The following is a 15,929-nucleotide window of genomic DNA, read 5'->3' on the forward strand; positions in this document are numbered from 1 at the left end:
CCGCGCCTTGCCTCAGTACTACCAGCGCTGCAATATGCAAGAAAAAGACATAACGACATCATCCTCTCTGCAGTCCTTCCGTCACTCCCGACAGCGCTGCAGCCAAGGCCCAAGGCTTGCAGTCGTGCCCACATGCCGCCGCTAGACGTGGGCGCTCGGCGTGGGCCCCCGGCCACAGATCCTTAGTGCTTTTCCCGAGTTCCTATCCCGTCACCACACTCGCATCCACACCTGCACCTCCCAACATCTTCTCTATATGCCTAGCCACTGCATTATCGCTGGAACCCGCTTTTGCTAGCGTGTTAAGCTTTCAGTGCCAAGTTATTGCCTCCTCCAGCATGCGTCGCTCCGCCATGTCAGACATGCGCGCTGCCGAGAGACATGTCTGCAGCCAGGCTAGCAGCGCGCTGTGCTGCGTCTGCTTGCGCTGAAACACCGTCTGAAAAGCTTTACAAGCCAGCCTATCCCTTCAATTAGCATTTGTTGGAAACCGGTAATACGAGCCCCGCCATGTCATCTTGCAAACCGTGGAGACGATCTAGCCAAATCGCAGATCGTGCATCCACTTACTGTGCAACACGGAAGCTTAGCCACACGTACCATGAAAGCTGCCGCCGCGAGATGACGCCCTGCACAATCTTTGCCTCTCTGCTGCCGCGCGACCGTGAACGGCGCTGTAGCATCACATGGGCTAGTGCAATCATGTTGTCTACCGTCTCTGCAGTTCCCTCCGTCAGCAATTTCCTTCGCTAGCGTAGCCGGCGCAATCACGATCGCTCGTGGCGTGTGCCGTGCTCGCTTTCGTGCTATCAGACCATCATTCATTACCACGCCCACCCTCCCACGGGACAACCCCGCACGAGCATCGATGGATTGGGCGTTGGAATCTTCGCAACGGGAAAGTTTAGACGTACTGATAAGCAGATTCGAACACGTCGTTCGCACCTTGGATAGCGCGCGTGCGTACTCGAGGCACCTCACCGCCGCTTCAAGAAAGCTTTGATGCAAATTCGCTAGCACCGTTGCCACGTTGTTCAACGATGGATCGATCAGCATGGCCTTCAGCTGGATCTTGAATCCGCTATCAGAAATCAGTAAATTGTCGGACTTTTCACCCCGTCCATGGCCCGATTGGCCGGCGGTGCATACCGCGATCTTCGAGACTTACTTCAGAGCTTTGCGATGGAACGTTTGGCCGGGCATTTTGGTCAGATCTACAGTCAAAGAGTCCTCAACACCTGGTGCGGTTAGCATCTGAAGCCGCAAATAGACATTGTGCGCGCAATGCCACCTACCGGCCTTTGTAAGGCGTTCCGTTTTCTTGCTGACTTCCAGCGTCGTCGTATCGATACAGACGCCGCAATACGGGAATTTACCATCTGAGCCGCTTGTCGCTATCCGGTCTCCTTCTTCTGTCGTGACATCGAAGTTTGCCATCGACTTTGAGGGCTTTATCACCACACCGTATTCCGGGTGACCTTTGTGCATAACGCGTACGAAGCGCTGAGCATACTCTTCGTTGATACTGATCAAGAGGAAATCGTCAAGCAGACGAAGAAGCAATGAATCTTCATCAAGTACGAATCCAAGCACATCGCGTTCCAGTTGAGCGTAGAAGAAGTTGCACAAGATGCTCGATAAAACTGAGCCCTGTGGTATACCAGTCTTCTGGCGATAGAAGCGCTTCCCGATTTTAACGACATTTCTCTCGATATGCTCCTGTAAGAGCTGCATCAAGTCATCCTTGGTCTCGCGCCGTTGCAAGTTGGTATTAACAAAGACGGTGTTGGCCTTTGTGCCTGCCAATCTATCTTGCACGAGTTGGTGAAAAGGCGTTACACCCGTCGCTGCCTCAGTATGCGGTATGTACTTCTTGAGAGGCATTGGGTCCACATGTTTACCGCCGAGACGCTGTAGCGGACCCAGGGGTGAAATCTCCACATGTTTGCCGGTGTTGTAAGCCTGGATCGACATGAGACTGTCGATCATACGCAGCAAGCGTGACTGTGGTATAGTGTCGAAGCAAGCCTGAACATCAACCTTAGCGAAATAAAGCCGAATGTCGCCGAGCCCACGCTGTCGCAACGATGCTTTGAAAGATGCAAGCTTGGGAAGCATATCCCCGACGGAGAAAAGTGAGCAGCCGAATTTATCGGGACGCAACGACTGCCTCAAATTAGCCATTGTAAATCCGTCAACGCAAGCGGTCACTGACCTTCTCGTAGGTAATTGCGTTGAAGGCTGGAGTCATCACTGAATTGATACTTCGTCCGAGAGTCATAGTCCCATATCGCATCACCTGCTGTCTTCTCTTGAGATTCATGATAGTTCGGAAGCCCTGTTTCTTCGGAAGAAGACGGATGTTACTGAAGCCGAGCTGACGTGCGGACAGCAGTCTTTCCGTGCTTTCAGTAGGCATCTCCTCGAACATGTTCATCCGTAGTTCCTTCAAAGCGGGCTCTGTTAACATCCGCCAAATATCATGGCGGAAATAGAATAGTCTGTTCCGATGCGCGTTGGACTCTGTTACATGGAAGTTTGTGCGAACCAGAGGAACGAGGAAAGAGTCGAAGAGCCAGTAGACGAACTCGAGAAATATCTCCGTACGCTTATCTATATCCGACTTGGACATCTTTGTGTCGTCGTCTTGGCTGGGTGGGCGCAACCAGGCTATGTTCGTGATCTAGGATCTCTTAGTACAGCTCCATGCTCAATGTAGAGGAACACGTACCTGTATGTTCTGTGTAACCTGATGTAGATTAAGCGATTCGAATCTGCGCATGTCCACGAATTGGTCCACCCAATACATAAGGGTGCGATGGTTATGCTCGTTACCCCAGAATCTTTCCGGTATAACTTTGGATATGACTGCGCGACAAAAGGCCGATACGTGTGCTGCTGGACACGCCAGATCTGTGAAACAGGTTTCTTGAACAGTGGGATTTCCAGGAGTAGGCCGCGTTTTTGTGCGACGATTGACTGGATCTGCGACTGATCGTACATCTGCCTTCGGCTGAAGTGCGCTCTTTCTCCAATCGGGCTTCGTTGACACGGGTACCCCCTATCTGAGTTAGCAGACTTCCCTATACATGTCATGGAGAAGAGTACCTCGATTGGACAGTAGTGGCGCAGCATCTCCATATACGAGCACCGCTGGTTGCGGACCCGAAGTTTGTCCACCAGTTTAACAGCGTCACCCCGGAGTCTCTTGGGAATTCGCTGCTTCCACTTAGCTATCTCCTGGGCGTCCGTCGCTTTGGGGCCTAGCTCCCGGCACATGGCGGTATGTATATCCTTCTCGCGCAGCGTGTAGTCTTTGAACGGCATGGCTGTCTCACGATGATCCACCTTGGAAGTGAAGACGTTGTGCAACCCGAACTGACGCGGGAAGATATACCGCATGACATGCACTGTCTCTTGCTTGTCTTTTCGATCAGTGCATCGATTGAGAACATCTATGAATGGTTAGCCCCGACAAAGCACTCGAAGAACAGTGACAACGCACGAATATGGCGCATGCCAAATCTCACACCACCTTTCGCATTGAGCGCTGCTTTCGCATACAGCATGCGACTACGCACAAATGTAATAGCACCAGGCTTTTTGCTTTCAATCTTAAGCTGTGAAGGTTTGATGGGCGCTTCCTTATCCGCGTTGACTCTTGCGATGTTGCTCTTCTGATGCTCATCCGATTTCACCTCATGCACAGGAACCCCAGAGAGCTGATAGTAGTTGCCCATATCAGCACTGACCAAGATGAATATGGAGCACTCCAGAAGCATGTCCATTATAATGCGGTCGCCGCCCTGGCCGAGCAATGCGTGCAATCGGCACCATACTGGCTCTTTCAACGTCCTCGCGTAGCTATTAGGTAGGCGTTCTTGCAGACCAGGAATAGATGAACTCGGATCCTCGCTGTTCCCGTGCACACGGCGATTGCTGCCAGCAGATCTTTGAAAGCCATGGCAGAGTAAGTGTGCTGGTTTGTGAGATGTTGAACGCTTGAATAAGCGCCATATCACAAAGTCAACAATCTGTGTATACTTAGTGGTAGTTCTACGAGCGAAACAATAAGTGGGTGATGCGTCGTATGACCTACCTCGGATTGCCTGTAGTATCCCGGCTTGAATGTGCCGCCCGGAGTGCTTTGCGATCGTTGTTGGGTGAATGCTTCGATATCCTTCTCACGCTCTTCGGTGGAACACGTTGTTTTGTCCTTTTCTAGTTGAACGCCTGGAGTGCATACTAGTGCTGAGTCGAGCAACTGCACAACGGCATTGTCAAGGTCGTCCGCGGTGTTTTTGTCTCCACCGGGTATGGCATGTCCAAGTTGCGAAAGCTTTCGGTACCTATTCTTCGACGAGCCTGGGAGTCGAGAGAGCAGATACTGGCGCAGAGTAAGGACTTCGGGATAGAGGCGTTGTAGGACTGGATGAGTAGCATAAACAGTGGTGGCCTTGGTGGATTGGTCATCGGCGCCCTTTGTTTTCTTGCGGCCGCCCGCACAGCTATGGGCGCTACGTTCTCTCTTCATGCCGGTATAAGCGCATGCATTGCATGCGTAGGCGCGTTGTTTGAGGCTTGTGGTGTGTGAGTGGAGCTCGTGAGGCGTGTCAATGGGGTTAGCGCTGACGCGACCGCACGCGTCGTCGCGTGACTCGAACAGGGAGTCGCATCAATCCTTGTCACAACTCGCGTACAGTCACCCAACAGCGTAGTTCATACTAGATCGAAGTATGAGATCATTACGAGCAAGTTAAGCTAAGCAACATAGTCTTATTTCGTGATCGCATTCTACCTATGTACTTTCCTAGAGTACTCAGGCGTTGGACGTGAGCATGTGGGTTTGGTGAGCATCCGGTACTGTACGATTGTTGTCCAAAGACCAAAATATCAATCCAAATCCTTCTCTATCCGCGTTCGCTAAGCTCAGTTTACCTTACAGGTCTAAGCACTTCCCAATCCCCCATATTACGCATATCGTCCGGCTCATCATCCATCAGATTCCTCCTACTACTCCCACCACTTCCTGTGCGCGGCGGCAATGCCGGCTTGTCACCGTCATCATCAATAAGATTTTGCACTGGTTTCCTGGTCAGATGAGGAGGCGGAGCCATTGAGCGTCTGGTTGACTGCGGAGGATATGCCCTCGATTCTTCTTCCGGGGGATCATCACGGTAACGTTGTGGAGGGGGTGCGAAGGTTGGTCCTAGAGAGGAACTTTTAGAAAGGAGAGCGGGTTTCTTGTTGGGGATTGGTGGTGGTGCTGGTTTGCGGAGGACTTGTGGTTTACTGGAGGATTGTGTTTGGGGCAGCGTATTTGATGCGCGGTAAGGTAGGCTGTTGGGAAGGGAGTGTGTAGACGCGCTTGAGCCGCTGCGGCGGAGGTCGCTGAGCGAATCTCGCGTACCGTCTGAACCGAGGATTTGAGTGGCATGACCCGGATACAACGGAGCGATCATCTTACGAGCCGCGGGCTTCTGCGTTGGTGGTAAACTGGTCGAGGGGCCGTTGAAGTCGACTGTGCGTGCTCTCTGTGAGCCGCGTGCTGGTGGTGGCTCGGGTCTGCGACTGCTCGGCATATGCCGAACATCTATCCAGTCTGGCTCTGGACTAGGCGTAAACGGATTGCTGGGTCGATTCGGGTTTGGAAAGTGGTTATTAGATGGCGGTTCCACGCGTGCTTTCGCTGGCAAACCTATTGAATATGAGTATCCAAGCTATAGCGGGAAAGATGATAAAAGTACCGTTGTCGAGCCACCACTTCCTCCGATCTGAGCTTGCAGGTGGCAATCCTGGCTCAATGCTATCGTACCCAAGCAGATCTTCGTCGTCCGTCTCATCATCACCCAGACGGCCTGCCGCGTGGGTATCGCCAACCACTTCTCTTCGCTGTTTGTACAAAGTAGCCTTCATGGTATCCTTCTTCTTTTCATCGACCCTTTGCACCAGTATCTGGAACGTAGCATAGACCGGTCGGTGGTCAGAGAAACGAAGTGGTGCATCGTTGTAGTGAATTTGTCGGATGTTATCACCCTTGCGAAGTACACGATCACACCAAGCGGGAATGCGCGCTTTCTCGGATGTATCGTATTGGTTACTGTTGAGGTCGTACTTGTAAGTCGGCGGGAAAGTGATGCGGGCCTCGGAGTAGTACGGAAAGGTCAAGCCAGCTACCATCTGCAGATTAAGCTGCTTTTGGTTAGCTATGGTCCATGCAAGTAAAACGTGACTACTTACCTGGTCGTTGTCATACAAGGTCTCGAGGTCACCAACATGGCACAGCCGTTGCACTTTCTCATTATTCAGACCAATCCGGTAGTTGAAGTCGCCGAGCCATATTACAGTGTCGTGATCTTCAATTGATCGGTTCCTTTGAAAGCGTAGGCCATGGCTGATAGTCTTGTAGTCGCGGTTGCGCTCTTCGTAATTGGCAAAACCAGCTGCGAGATGGGCCGTGACAAGGCAGATCGAGGTATTGGCGTACTCAAATCGAATAGCTACGGCTCCCTTGTTACCAGCCATACCGGACATGCCAGTCTGGAGTATGTTTTAGCGCAATAGGTAAAGATGCAGTAAATGTGGACATACCTTCTTCAGAGCGCCTTCGACGTTCTTGATATGCGTAAGGCAGTCGGCCCGGACAAAGACCGACAAACTCGCACCCACTAACTGGCCACCTCTTAGAATAACATACTCGTCTTTTCTGTGCTTCTCGGCATTCTTGTTGAGACACATTCTGACAGCTTCCTCCCAAGCCTCGCGTCTGTCTGGGTCTGTCGACATGATTTGTTGAGGGCTTAATTCGACAATCTCTTGAAAGCCTACAGCTACTATTTCGGGGCACTGCTGTGATGGATCGACATCCGGGCATAGCCAGGGCGAAAGATCGCTCTTTATGCCACTCGTTTTTCCGTTCAAGTTGAATGTTCCGACGAGAATATTGATCATCTCGGTCTCTGAATACTCCGCAGATCGTCGCGCAAGCTCTGCGACCACATAATCGTTGAGCGGGTCATAGAGATGCACTGGAACCTGGCCAATCAGTCTTCCAAGGAGCATGTCGATGGTGTTCTGTCGCCCTTTATCCGCAAAGTTGTTAATGTACATTCGGGTTGCGCTCTTACGAGCGTCTGCCAGAGCACCCGCAAGCGACATCTTTCCAGATCGCGTAAATGAGGACTTCAGCGCTCCAGTTCCCGCATAGATCTTTGAAAGAGCATCGCCATTGTCTGCCCACATACTTGAATGTCTGACCCAGAAGTCTTGACTGGCTCGAAGGCCTTTGTGGCTCAAAAAGATTTCGAGTGCCATCTTGCTGATGATGGTTTGCACGAGGTTCGTTCGATCAAGGCAATCCAAGCAGTTTGTTCGGAAAACACCCTCCTGTTGCAGTATGCTCATTGTCCGGCGGACAGCGTAGTCTTCTCCATTGTGTCTGGCCACCTCTTCCACATCTTCAGAGAGATAGTACCCGAATCCTTCAGCAGAACCTTGGATCCACTGAGCAATCATACTAGCCATCTCATAGCCACCGGGTCCTCGTGTCTCAGCATGGAAGTCATATTCTGTAAGCTTGATGAGGTCATGCTGCCGGTCGTTAAGATTGCTTCCTTGGTTCAACGGGCTATTCCTGATATGCCCGCGATATCTATGCGTCAACTCTAACTCGTTTTGTTTTTCGTTGCTCAGCAGGTTTACAACATGAGTTGTGCCGTAGCTGAGTTCCAGATTATCAAAGTGCCTGTCAAAGGCGGGTTGTGTAGCTTCCGGCGACCGGGTGATGGTAATCTTTTGTTGGTTTGGGAGGAGACCAGCCTGCTGTTCCCAGAAGATGGGTACACTTCCTCGCACCTGCACATAAGAGAAGCAAGCTCCCGACGGCGCCCAGTATATTGTTTCGCTTTCCACAAAGTTTGCGACATTCCCATCATCATCGATACCTCGCGAGTTGAACCTTGTGCCCGCCCGCTTGCAGGATAATCTTGAGATGAGCGTCATGGACGACGGCATGCCTGAATCCTGTACCCTAATGGGGGCCGAAGACTTGGGAATCGTAATGGTGAGTGCGAAACCGCGGATGGCAGATGTCAAGATCCCCGAAGCATCCAAAGCGTCCTTCTCCCTCGGCGCAAGGCGGCTCCTAAAGTCCACCAGTGGCTGGATCATGTATGAGTTCCATAGAAAGCCAGCGTCTAGACTGTCGATAGAAACGGTTGCGGCGTCGGTTGTGCGGTCTTGTAAGCGTCTGGTGAGGTCGAAGTCTGAGCTGTAATAGAAGGTTCCACTGCTGAGTATCTTCTTGAGCGCCAGACACGGGTGTTCCATGGGCGATTGCTCCTTCCTGCCACCGAAGCCCATCTCATATCCTTCGTCATCGATTGTATCCGTGGGGTAGGGGTTGACTTCGTCGTTGAGCAGGGTATCGTAGCTTGTGCTGGTCAGGCAGTAGAAGCCGACCGAGTATATCCTCTGCACCGTCTCGCCAGGCCGTACTGTCGCCACCTTGCTCGCGCCATTGACGACGACGAGGAAGACATCGCTATTGACGGTGATCAAGCCCAGTGTGCCGTGTACGTTGACCGAATGCAGCGCGCGGTAGTCTTCTAGATCGATTTCCTCCAGGCGGGTGAACTCGACCATGCAGCGCGCGACGCCGGCGCCGTTGCTCCCCAGTGACGTGGACGAGGCATTGGGGTTCCCCGTCTGTTCGGTGGTGGACGCGCTGTGTCGGAGGACGAGGGTGTGGGTCGAGGTAGCGAGGGCGATTGCGCGGTGTGGGTAATCTTTGATCAGAACACGGATAGACATGGTCGGAGGTGGACGGGGGCGGAGGAGGAATGCGCGGGTGCTTCGATCATGCTCGGGGTTCTGCTACACGTCAAGGCAGTCAAAGCGTTTGCGCAAGTATGACGGTCGCGGCAAGTAAGCACGTGTGCTTTGGCGGTTGCTCTCAGCGCGCAGGATTATGTTGGCCTGGATGCTGATCGCAACCCTAGATGTACACCACTCGACTGGTGCCCGATGCTTTACAAGGCTGCCCTGACCATCGCTTAGGCGTACGCCGGCAGCCAGAACTCGACACTTGGGCTGAGAAACATGTGGAGCTGATTCTCTCCGTCTCGGAAAGTGCGGCGCGACGTCTTTGCTGGTTCGTGCATCGCGTCCAGGTGCAACATAACTAACTAGTGACCTCATAGCACGAGCAGTTGAACATGAAAGTAAATTAGTTTGGATAAAAAGCTATAGACAACCGCACCATAACTATGAACAGATGCTGCAAGTCCTTCAAGACATAAGTAGTGATATCAATCGTAAGCCAACAAAAACGTGGTTCCCAAACAGACACTCATCTCTGCCTGTACGCAACTCTGGTGTTAGTTTCTGTGTAGCTGGGGTCTTCATAGCCGCCCCGACTGCGACTGCGCTGTCTGCTCCTGTCGCGCCTCTGGTATCTTTCATAATGGTCGCTCTCGCTCGATGCAGGCTCCACATATCTGTAGTGCTCGTAGCGAGGGTTCTCGGGACTGTAGTTGCGTTCGCGCTCACGCCTGACCTCTCGCTCTGTATACACATACTCGCTGCGGCTAGGGCTCGATGAACGAGAACTCATGCTAGACCTGGGCGAGACTTCGACGTAGTGCGCACCGCCATGGCGTGACTGGGTGTGGTGCGAATGGTGAGAAGAGATGTGGCTAGGCGGTGGAGGTGGAGCCGGCATGGGCGCTGGGGGAGGAGGCTGCACGAACACAGGCACAGGCTGCGGTGCGGGAATCTGGAGAGGCTTTGGCGAGGGCACCGCGACGTAGGATGCTGAGGGCCGTGGAGAAGCTTCGTGCACAATCTCGGTGCGCGAATAGCGGCGCTCGATGTCGCGCGATTGGCGTGATGCGCGGCGACGGGGCGGAGAGCGGTTCCGCTGGACGACGCGGTAAGGGACGATGTGGTCCTCTTCCGGCTTGACTTTGACCAGACACATGGCGCTTTCACCCTCGGCAGGGTATGCAGTGACAGCGAGGCCTCAAAAAGTGGGAAGCTGCGACTGCGATCGCGATGTGATTCGCGCGACGATCAACGTGGGGTTCGATCGAGGGCGGGACGGGGCGCACCACGAGTGAGTGAGAGGCTCAGCGAGCGCAACGAGAGCTGGAGAAGATGGGCAGACAGATGCAAAATGAGCGGCACATGAAAAGGTCACCAGAGGCTATGTATATGTCCTACAGATCGGGCAGCCGGTGCCCAGCCACACAGCTGACCCCCATGTCGATTCCATGCTGCTCCGCCTTGGAACTCAGCATGCGAGTGTGACGATGGGGTCTGGGCTTTTCTGACAGCTGAGTCTAGCGTCCTGGTCACCCTGGTTAGCCTCAGGTACGGACGGAGCCGCCAACGTCAACAAGCAGGGCAGACTAGATAAACTTCATATTGCAATAGCCGTCTACACTCGTGATTATCATGCTGCATTTCACATACGACCATCAGACATGCCGCCAGTTTTCCCGTCCCGAAATATCATACAGCCTTTACATACGCTGTTCACTCTTCCACAGGTGCCGTGCGACTGCCCTTCATGCTACCTCGCTCTCAGGGTCCCTAGCTAGTTTCCCGGTGTGTTACTTTTTAGTATACATGGGAGTCTCTGGGCGGGCCGGGCGGTGTAGGCTTCTTATTTCACTTCCTAACCAAGGTGCTTGCTGGAGTTAGGCCATGTCTACCACTAGTCGTCCATGGGCTTGTCTTCCAGCGTGACACCTCTTGGCGCTGCTGTGTCGTCACTCCTCAAGCTGCCGGTAGAGTCCCGATTGCCCCTCGTCAAGCTGCCTGCATGTTTCCGTGGGAAAGGCACCCGGGTACTTGATGGCGCTGGGTGCTCGGCGGGAGCAGGAACAGGAACAGAAACAGTTGCGGGCTCTGTTGTACCATTGGTGGTTGCAGTGACTTCTTCGTTGGTAGGGCTGTCGTCGCTTCCAGGTACTTCAAGAGAACCACGATCTCCCTTGCTCCTTCGCGTTTCGGTTGGTGACGATGTGTTCACGGGGAATCGAGTCTGACTTCGGTCACGGCGATGCGAGCCGGAGACACGCGAACCAGGTGCTGGTGATACCGCACGAGGAGAGCGTTGAGCTGCGATGGCTCGTTGGCGCTCTTCCATGTTTGCTCGTCGGTTGCTCTCATCCGTCGAGATCGCGCGTGGGCGCTGTGCGCCCGAGGCTGAGTGGGTGAGCGTGCTCGCGCGCTTCAACTCTCCAAAAATGGCATCCTTGTGCGCAAAAAGGTCACGGACGAGGCGGTAGCTGTAGCGCTCGTTCATCGTCAAGCTCGATTCTTGCCTTGGCCTCAAGATGCATGGCGCGAGTGCATTGGCCAGTGCTGTAACATAAGTCTCGTCGGCCGATGTCAACTCAATGAGACGAGTGAAGTGTGTGCAGATCGCGTCGAGCGTTGCGATGTTAGCGAGGCGGAGTTGGCCAAGGGTAGATTGCAGAACAGAGACCCGAGTCTCTTCGGAGACATCTGTAGCGGTGGTGCTGTAGATGGTCTTGACAATCTCGTAGACGTGAGAAGAAACCAGTGAGTCTGTTACAATTAGCAAAGGATCTGATGATGCAGAGTTGACACCTACCAGGAAGTTCCAACAGGTAGAGTTTGAGGACGCTCGCAACAATCGGTACATCGTACTTCTCGAGTAGTTCATCTGGGAACCTCTTTCCAGTGTTGATCTCAGCTCGGAGGGTGTGAGTCTGCGCCAGAGGAACATCAACGAGCCAGATGCCACGGCGTGCTTCGTCACCCTCCAAGTCGGGGTAGTGGTTGTCCAGGAAGGTGAGAACTGTCGTAATGAGTACCGGAACACGCTTCTTGTCTGAGCGAGCCCGAGCCTCCAAATCTACACCGAATGTTTGTTCTGTGTTTGTTAGTATATAGTTGCATCTCGATATACATCGTGACGTACCGTCTACTGAGTTGTAGTAATTCTCATAAGTCGTGACTCTAGGCACGAATGGCCCTGTCCTGTAGTTCTCGAGCATGTATCGGAGATCGCCTAGGGGCTGGACTGTCTCCTGGAACAGCATCATCTTGTCGACGGTGCTCTGCAGACTGGGAATTACGTTGCTGACAGCGCCAGAGAAATCCAAGATAACCGCCTTAATAGCCTTCAGCCTGTCCAATTCGCAACGCTCCATGAATTTGAGATGGTCCACCATAGCCTCTTCCAAATTGCACCGTAGCGAGTCAAGCTTCTTGACTGATGCCTTGTAGCGCTCATCGGACTCGTGTGCCTCCCGCCTGAGCCTCTCTGCTGGTGTCTCATTCGGGTACTGGTTGTTGAGCGGGTTCCACCCCTGGAGGTATTCCTGCACGGTCGAGACGGGCGAGTCCACGGCAATGCTGTCGGCTGAGGAGCTAGACATAGTGGTAGAAGAGCGGGCGAGAGGCTGCTTCTTCTCAGGCAGTCCGGTCACCTGGAACGTCTTGGGCTTCCATTGGTAGTTCATGCGGGAGCTGTTGGCGAATGTGTTTCCCACGTTTCCTACTAGGCGCAGAAAGCCGTGTGCTACCAGGTCTTGACCAATGCGCTCGGCATAACTCACGGTGGTTGCTGCCATGTGCTTCTGGATGTATTCGGTGATATCGGCACCGCTTGAGCAGTTCTGGTAGGTGCCGAGAATGGGAACCTTGACCTCTGCAATCTTGATGTTGTCCAGCATGTGCGTGAGGATCTTCTTGATCTGGTCGGGCTGGTACGTCTCGTCACCAAGGTCAATGGGCTCCTCTTCCTCATTCTCCGGCTCCGACATTTTTATGGTAGGCACTTTCATCTTGGGGCTCTGTGCGGCCTCGCTCTGGGGGTCCTGAAAAGCAAGCTTGTCCTCCTCCTCCAGGTCTTCGACAAGCCGACACTTGTTGTAGTATTGCGATCGGTACTTGCGGACAGCATCGGCCTGTCGGTCGTGGATCTTGATGCGCGATTGGAGGTCGTCCTGGGAGTTCTGCACGCGGGCGGCATGCGCTTCGCACCAGCGACCGAACGGGTTCACGACAAGCTCACGGATGTTGGACGCAATCTTCTTGTGGTTTGCGGCGGCTGCCTCCATCTCGGTGCGCACGCCCTCATAGGCCTAGTGCCAGTTAGCATGGGGTTGTCGCCGTGTCTCCTGCTCACGCACCTTGCGCACGCTTGCGCCCTCATCTCTGCTAAAGCCCCCGCCTATGCGATCTGTGGCTGGTGTAATCGAGGACAGGCTGTTTCCGTACGCCTCCTCGGCATCGGCTCGCATGCGGGCCACGGTCAGAATCTGCTGGTTTTCCTGCACGCCCTGCTGCAGCTTGCCAAAGAGGACGCCCAAGCCTGCGAGAGTTAGCCTGCGCGGGGTGGTGTTGGGTGCGCCTGCAGCTTACCTCCGGCATAGTCGCTCGACCAAAAAGAGGCCGCAAAGCCCGTCGTCATGGCTTGGTGTGAAGTGGGGTATCAAAAAGAAACAACCAAGTTGGGTACTGGTACGGGTGTGGTCGGTCAACGGCCGTAGTGAGCGCGCGGAGAAGTGAGTCTGGGGAACACGCAAGCGCAGGCCCGGTGCTCGAGCGTGGGTGACGTCGCCCTACAAAGAGGCTACTCGCGTAACGGGCAGTGCGTCGTGAGTGGGCGCAGCGCAGTGGTACTCGACACGGGCGGCGGCGGCGGCGTCGGGGAAGCGAGGGCAGTGACTGACTGAGGCACGTCGGTGTCAGGAGGGTTTTGCAGGCCGCAGCTGGGGCACGACTGCAGAAGAGCTGAGAGCTGAACGATGTCTCATGTACCCCTGCATGTGGCCGTTTGTCGTGACAGCCCTGGCACCGTCAGGCAAGCCTACCAATCTTGCGCGCTTCCGACATTTCGCCTTTAGCGGACGATATAAATACCCACGCAATTCACCGACCCCCAAGCGCGGCCCCTGCATACGATGTGGTAGACTAGTCCGAGCCCGCGCCTACTACCGTCTATGCATCATCGCCAGTCGCTGGGCTAATGCTGTCGCCCTGCCAGGTCCCCTAAATCGACAAGTTACTGCTCCGAACACTGACAGACGCGACGTCTGCGGGGCTCCGTCATCACTGCCAGACTAACCCTGCACGCGGAATAAGCCTTATTACAGGCCCATTCAGGAGAAAGTCAAGTCTCCGCTAATCATTCATCCGTCTTACATACTCTGCGCAAACATTCGCCTTGGCCGTCCAGGTCAGCCCCGCCATCAAAACTCACGCCTCGCAGCGGGACCGAGATCTCGCTCGGCAAACGCCCCCGGGTCCACGCACCTCTTCTCCCTATCATGGCTCCAGCTGCCTTTGATGCCAACACACAACTCAACTATGCCCGCCACATCAAGTACTGGCGGCGGAACCTGAAGACTCTGCTGCCGCACTTCTACACCAGCAATGACTCCAACCGCATGCTGTTGGCCCTTTTCACCGTGTCCGCTCTCGACATTCTGGGAGATTTAGACGCTGCTTTGTCAGCCGAGGAGCGCCATGGGCACATCGAATGGGTCTACAGCTGCCAACTGCCTGAAGGCGGCTTCCGCCCGTGGCCAGGGTCCAACTACGGCGAGCTCAGAAGCGAAGAAAACAAGAACTGGGACCCTGCCCATATTCCTGGAACTTTCTTTGCCCTCTTGACGCTGGTCGTACTGGGAGATGATCTGGAGAGGGTCAAGAGAAAGGAGATCTTGACATGGCTGGTCAAGATGCAGAGACCAGAGGGTAGCTTTGGGGAGACTTTGGGCGATGGCGATTACGTTCATGGCGGTAACGACTCAAGATTCGGCTACATGGCTACAGCTATCAGATGGATACTTCGAGGCAACCTCGAGGGACCGTGTGAGGGTATTCCAGATGTCGATGTTGACAACTTCGTCACGTGTGTCCAACAAGCAGAGTGCTACGACGGAGGCATCTCGGAATCGCCTTACCATGAAGCGCATGCGGGCTTCACCTGCTGCGCCATCGCTGCCCTGGCTTTCTTGGATCGTCTGCCCTTACCTCCATCACAAAAACCGGACGGTGTCATCCGCGGAGTAACCGACGTCCCAAAGACGCTGCACTGGCTCGTCTCACGGCAGACGCTGACTCTAGACGAGGACGACGGCTTGGATACTATGAATGACGAGACAGATACGTCAGAAACCTGCCATGACGCGCATACGTTTGTCAAGCTGGGCGCCTACCCATCAGTACAGGCAAAAACCAACACAAAAGGACGGCCTCACATTCACTTCGAACTCGAGTGGGTTGGAGTGAATGGTCGATGTAACAAGGTAGCAGATACATGCTATGCTTACTGGACCTGCACGCCCTTACAACTCCTCGGTCATCTAAATATTGTCGATCGGCAACCGATCCGGAAGTGGTTACTAGATAAAACGCAACATCTCGTGGGAGGATTCGGCAAAGTCACAGGAGACCCACCCGACATGTATCATTCTTTCCTAGGCCTCATGGTTCTTGCCATGTTTGGAGAGACTGGCCTTCAGGACGTTGATCCGGCTCTGTGTATCACGCACAAGGCGAAGAAGCACCTAGAATCACTTTCGTGGCGGAGGAAGATTCTAGGACTAGACAAAGAATCCAATGGTGCAAATGCTCCCTCACAAGAAAGCATTGGCCTGGCTGGTGAAAGAACGCAAATAGATGCATAGACACATGGGAGTCGCCATACCCAGCGCGCATCCTGTTTAAGGCTGCGAAGGACCTTTCCAGTCATCATGATTCTAGAACAATAAATCTCAATTGATCGGAATGCAATTAGACAGTAATCACATCACGATCCTCCAGGGCTGCCTTCCAGGGTTCATGGTAGTCCCCAGACGGCGTAGCGCCAAAAGACCTCGGCCCCACCTGGACTCCCAGATCCCTGTCAGCCAGGTAATTTTCCCAAACTCCGACACCATTCT

General features: G+C 53.9%; 5 protein-coding genes across 5 annotated transcripts; 1 reads left to right on the forward strand and 4 right to left on the reverse strand.

Moving 5' to 3' along the window:
* Window positions 1–1,164: 1,164 nt before the first annotated feature.
* On the reverse strand, window positions 1,165–4,534 carry J4E86_010343 (uncharacterized protein; the record flags this gene model as incomplete). The annotated part of the gene is made up of 7 exons (XM_051450842.1): window positions 1,165–1,238; window positions 1,296–2,166; window positions 2,216–2,683; window positions 2,732–3,061; window positions 3,109–3,455; window positions 3,506–4,034; window positions 4,100–4,534. The coding sequence occupies 7 exons, from the start codon at window positions 4,532–4,534 to the stop codon at window positions 1,165–1,167; spliced, it is 3,054 nt and encodes a 1,017-aa protein (XP_051298035.1).
* Window positions 4,535–4,934: 400 nt separating this feature from the next.
* J4E86_010344 (uncharacterized protein) lies at window positions 4,935–8,811 on the reverse strand (the record flags this gene model as incomplete). Its single annotated transcript, XM_051450843.1, has 4 exons — window positions 4,935–5,565; window positions 5,816–6,192; window positions 6,241–6,540; window positions 6,592–8,811. 4 exons carry the CDS (start codon window positions 8,809–8,811, stop codon window positions 4,935–4,937), a joined length of 3,528 nt encoding a protein of 1,175 aa, XP_051298036.1.
* Window positions 8,812–9,349: 538 nt separating this feature from the next.
* On the reverse strand, window positions 9,350–9,979 carry J4E86_010345 (uncharacterized protein; the record flags this gene model as incomplete). The annotated part of the gene is made up of 1 exon (XM_051450844.1): window positions 9,350–9,979. One exon carries the CDS (start codon window positions 9,977–9,979, stop codon window positions 9,350–9,352), a length of 630 nt encoding a protein of 209 aa, XP_051298037.1.
* Window positions 9,980–10,717: 738 nt separating this feature from the next.
* J4E86_010346 (uncharacterized protein) lies at window positions 10,718–13,450 on the reverse strand (the record flags this gene model as incomplete). The annotated part of the gene is made up of 5 exons (XM_051450845.1): window positions 10,718–11,577; window positions 11,624–11,905; window positions 11,954–13,121; window positions 13,170–13,351; window positions 13,402–13,450. The coding sequence occupies 5 exons, from the start codon at window positions 13,448–13,450 to the stop codon at window positions 10,718–10,720; spliced, it is 2,541 nt and encodes an 846-aa protein (XP_051298038.1).
* Window positions 13,451–14,309: 859 nt separating this feature from the next.
* Window positions 14,310–15,674, forward strand: J4E86_010347 (uncharacterized protein; the record flags this gene model as incomplete). Its single annotated transcript, XM_051450846.1, has 1 exon — window positions 14,310–15,674. The coding sequence occupies one exon, from the start codon at window positions 14,310–14,312 to the stop codon at window positions 15,672–15,674; it is 1,365 nt and encodes a 454-aa protein (XP_051298039.1).
* Between the last annotated feature and the right edge of the window lie 255 nt (window positions 15,675–15,929).

The sequence above is a fragment of the Alternaria arbusti genome (genome assembly GCF_024043155.1).
Source record: "Alternaria arbusti strain BMP 1465 chromosome Unknown scaffold_21, whole genome shotgun sequence".
Classification (NCBI taxonomy): Eukaryota; Fungi; Ascomycota; class Dothideomycetes; order Pleosporales; family Pleosporaceae; genus Alternaria; species Alternaria arbusti.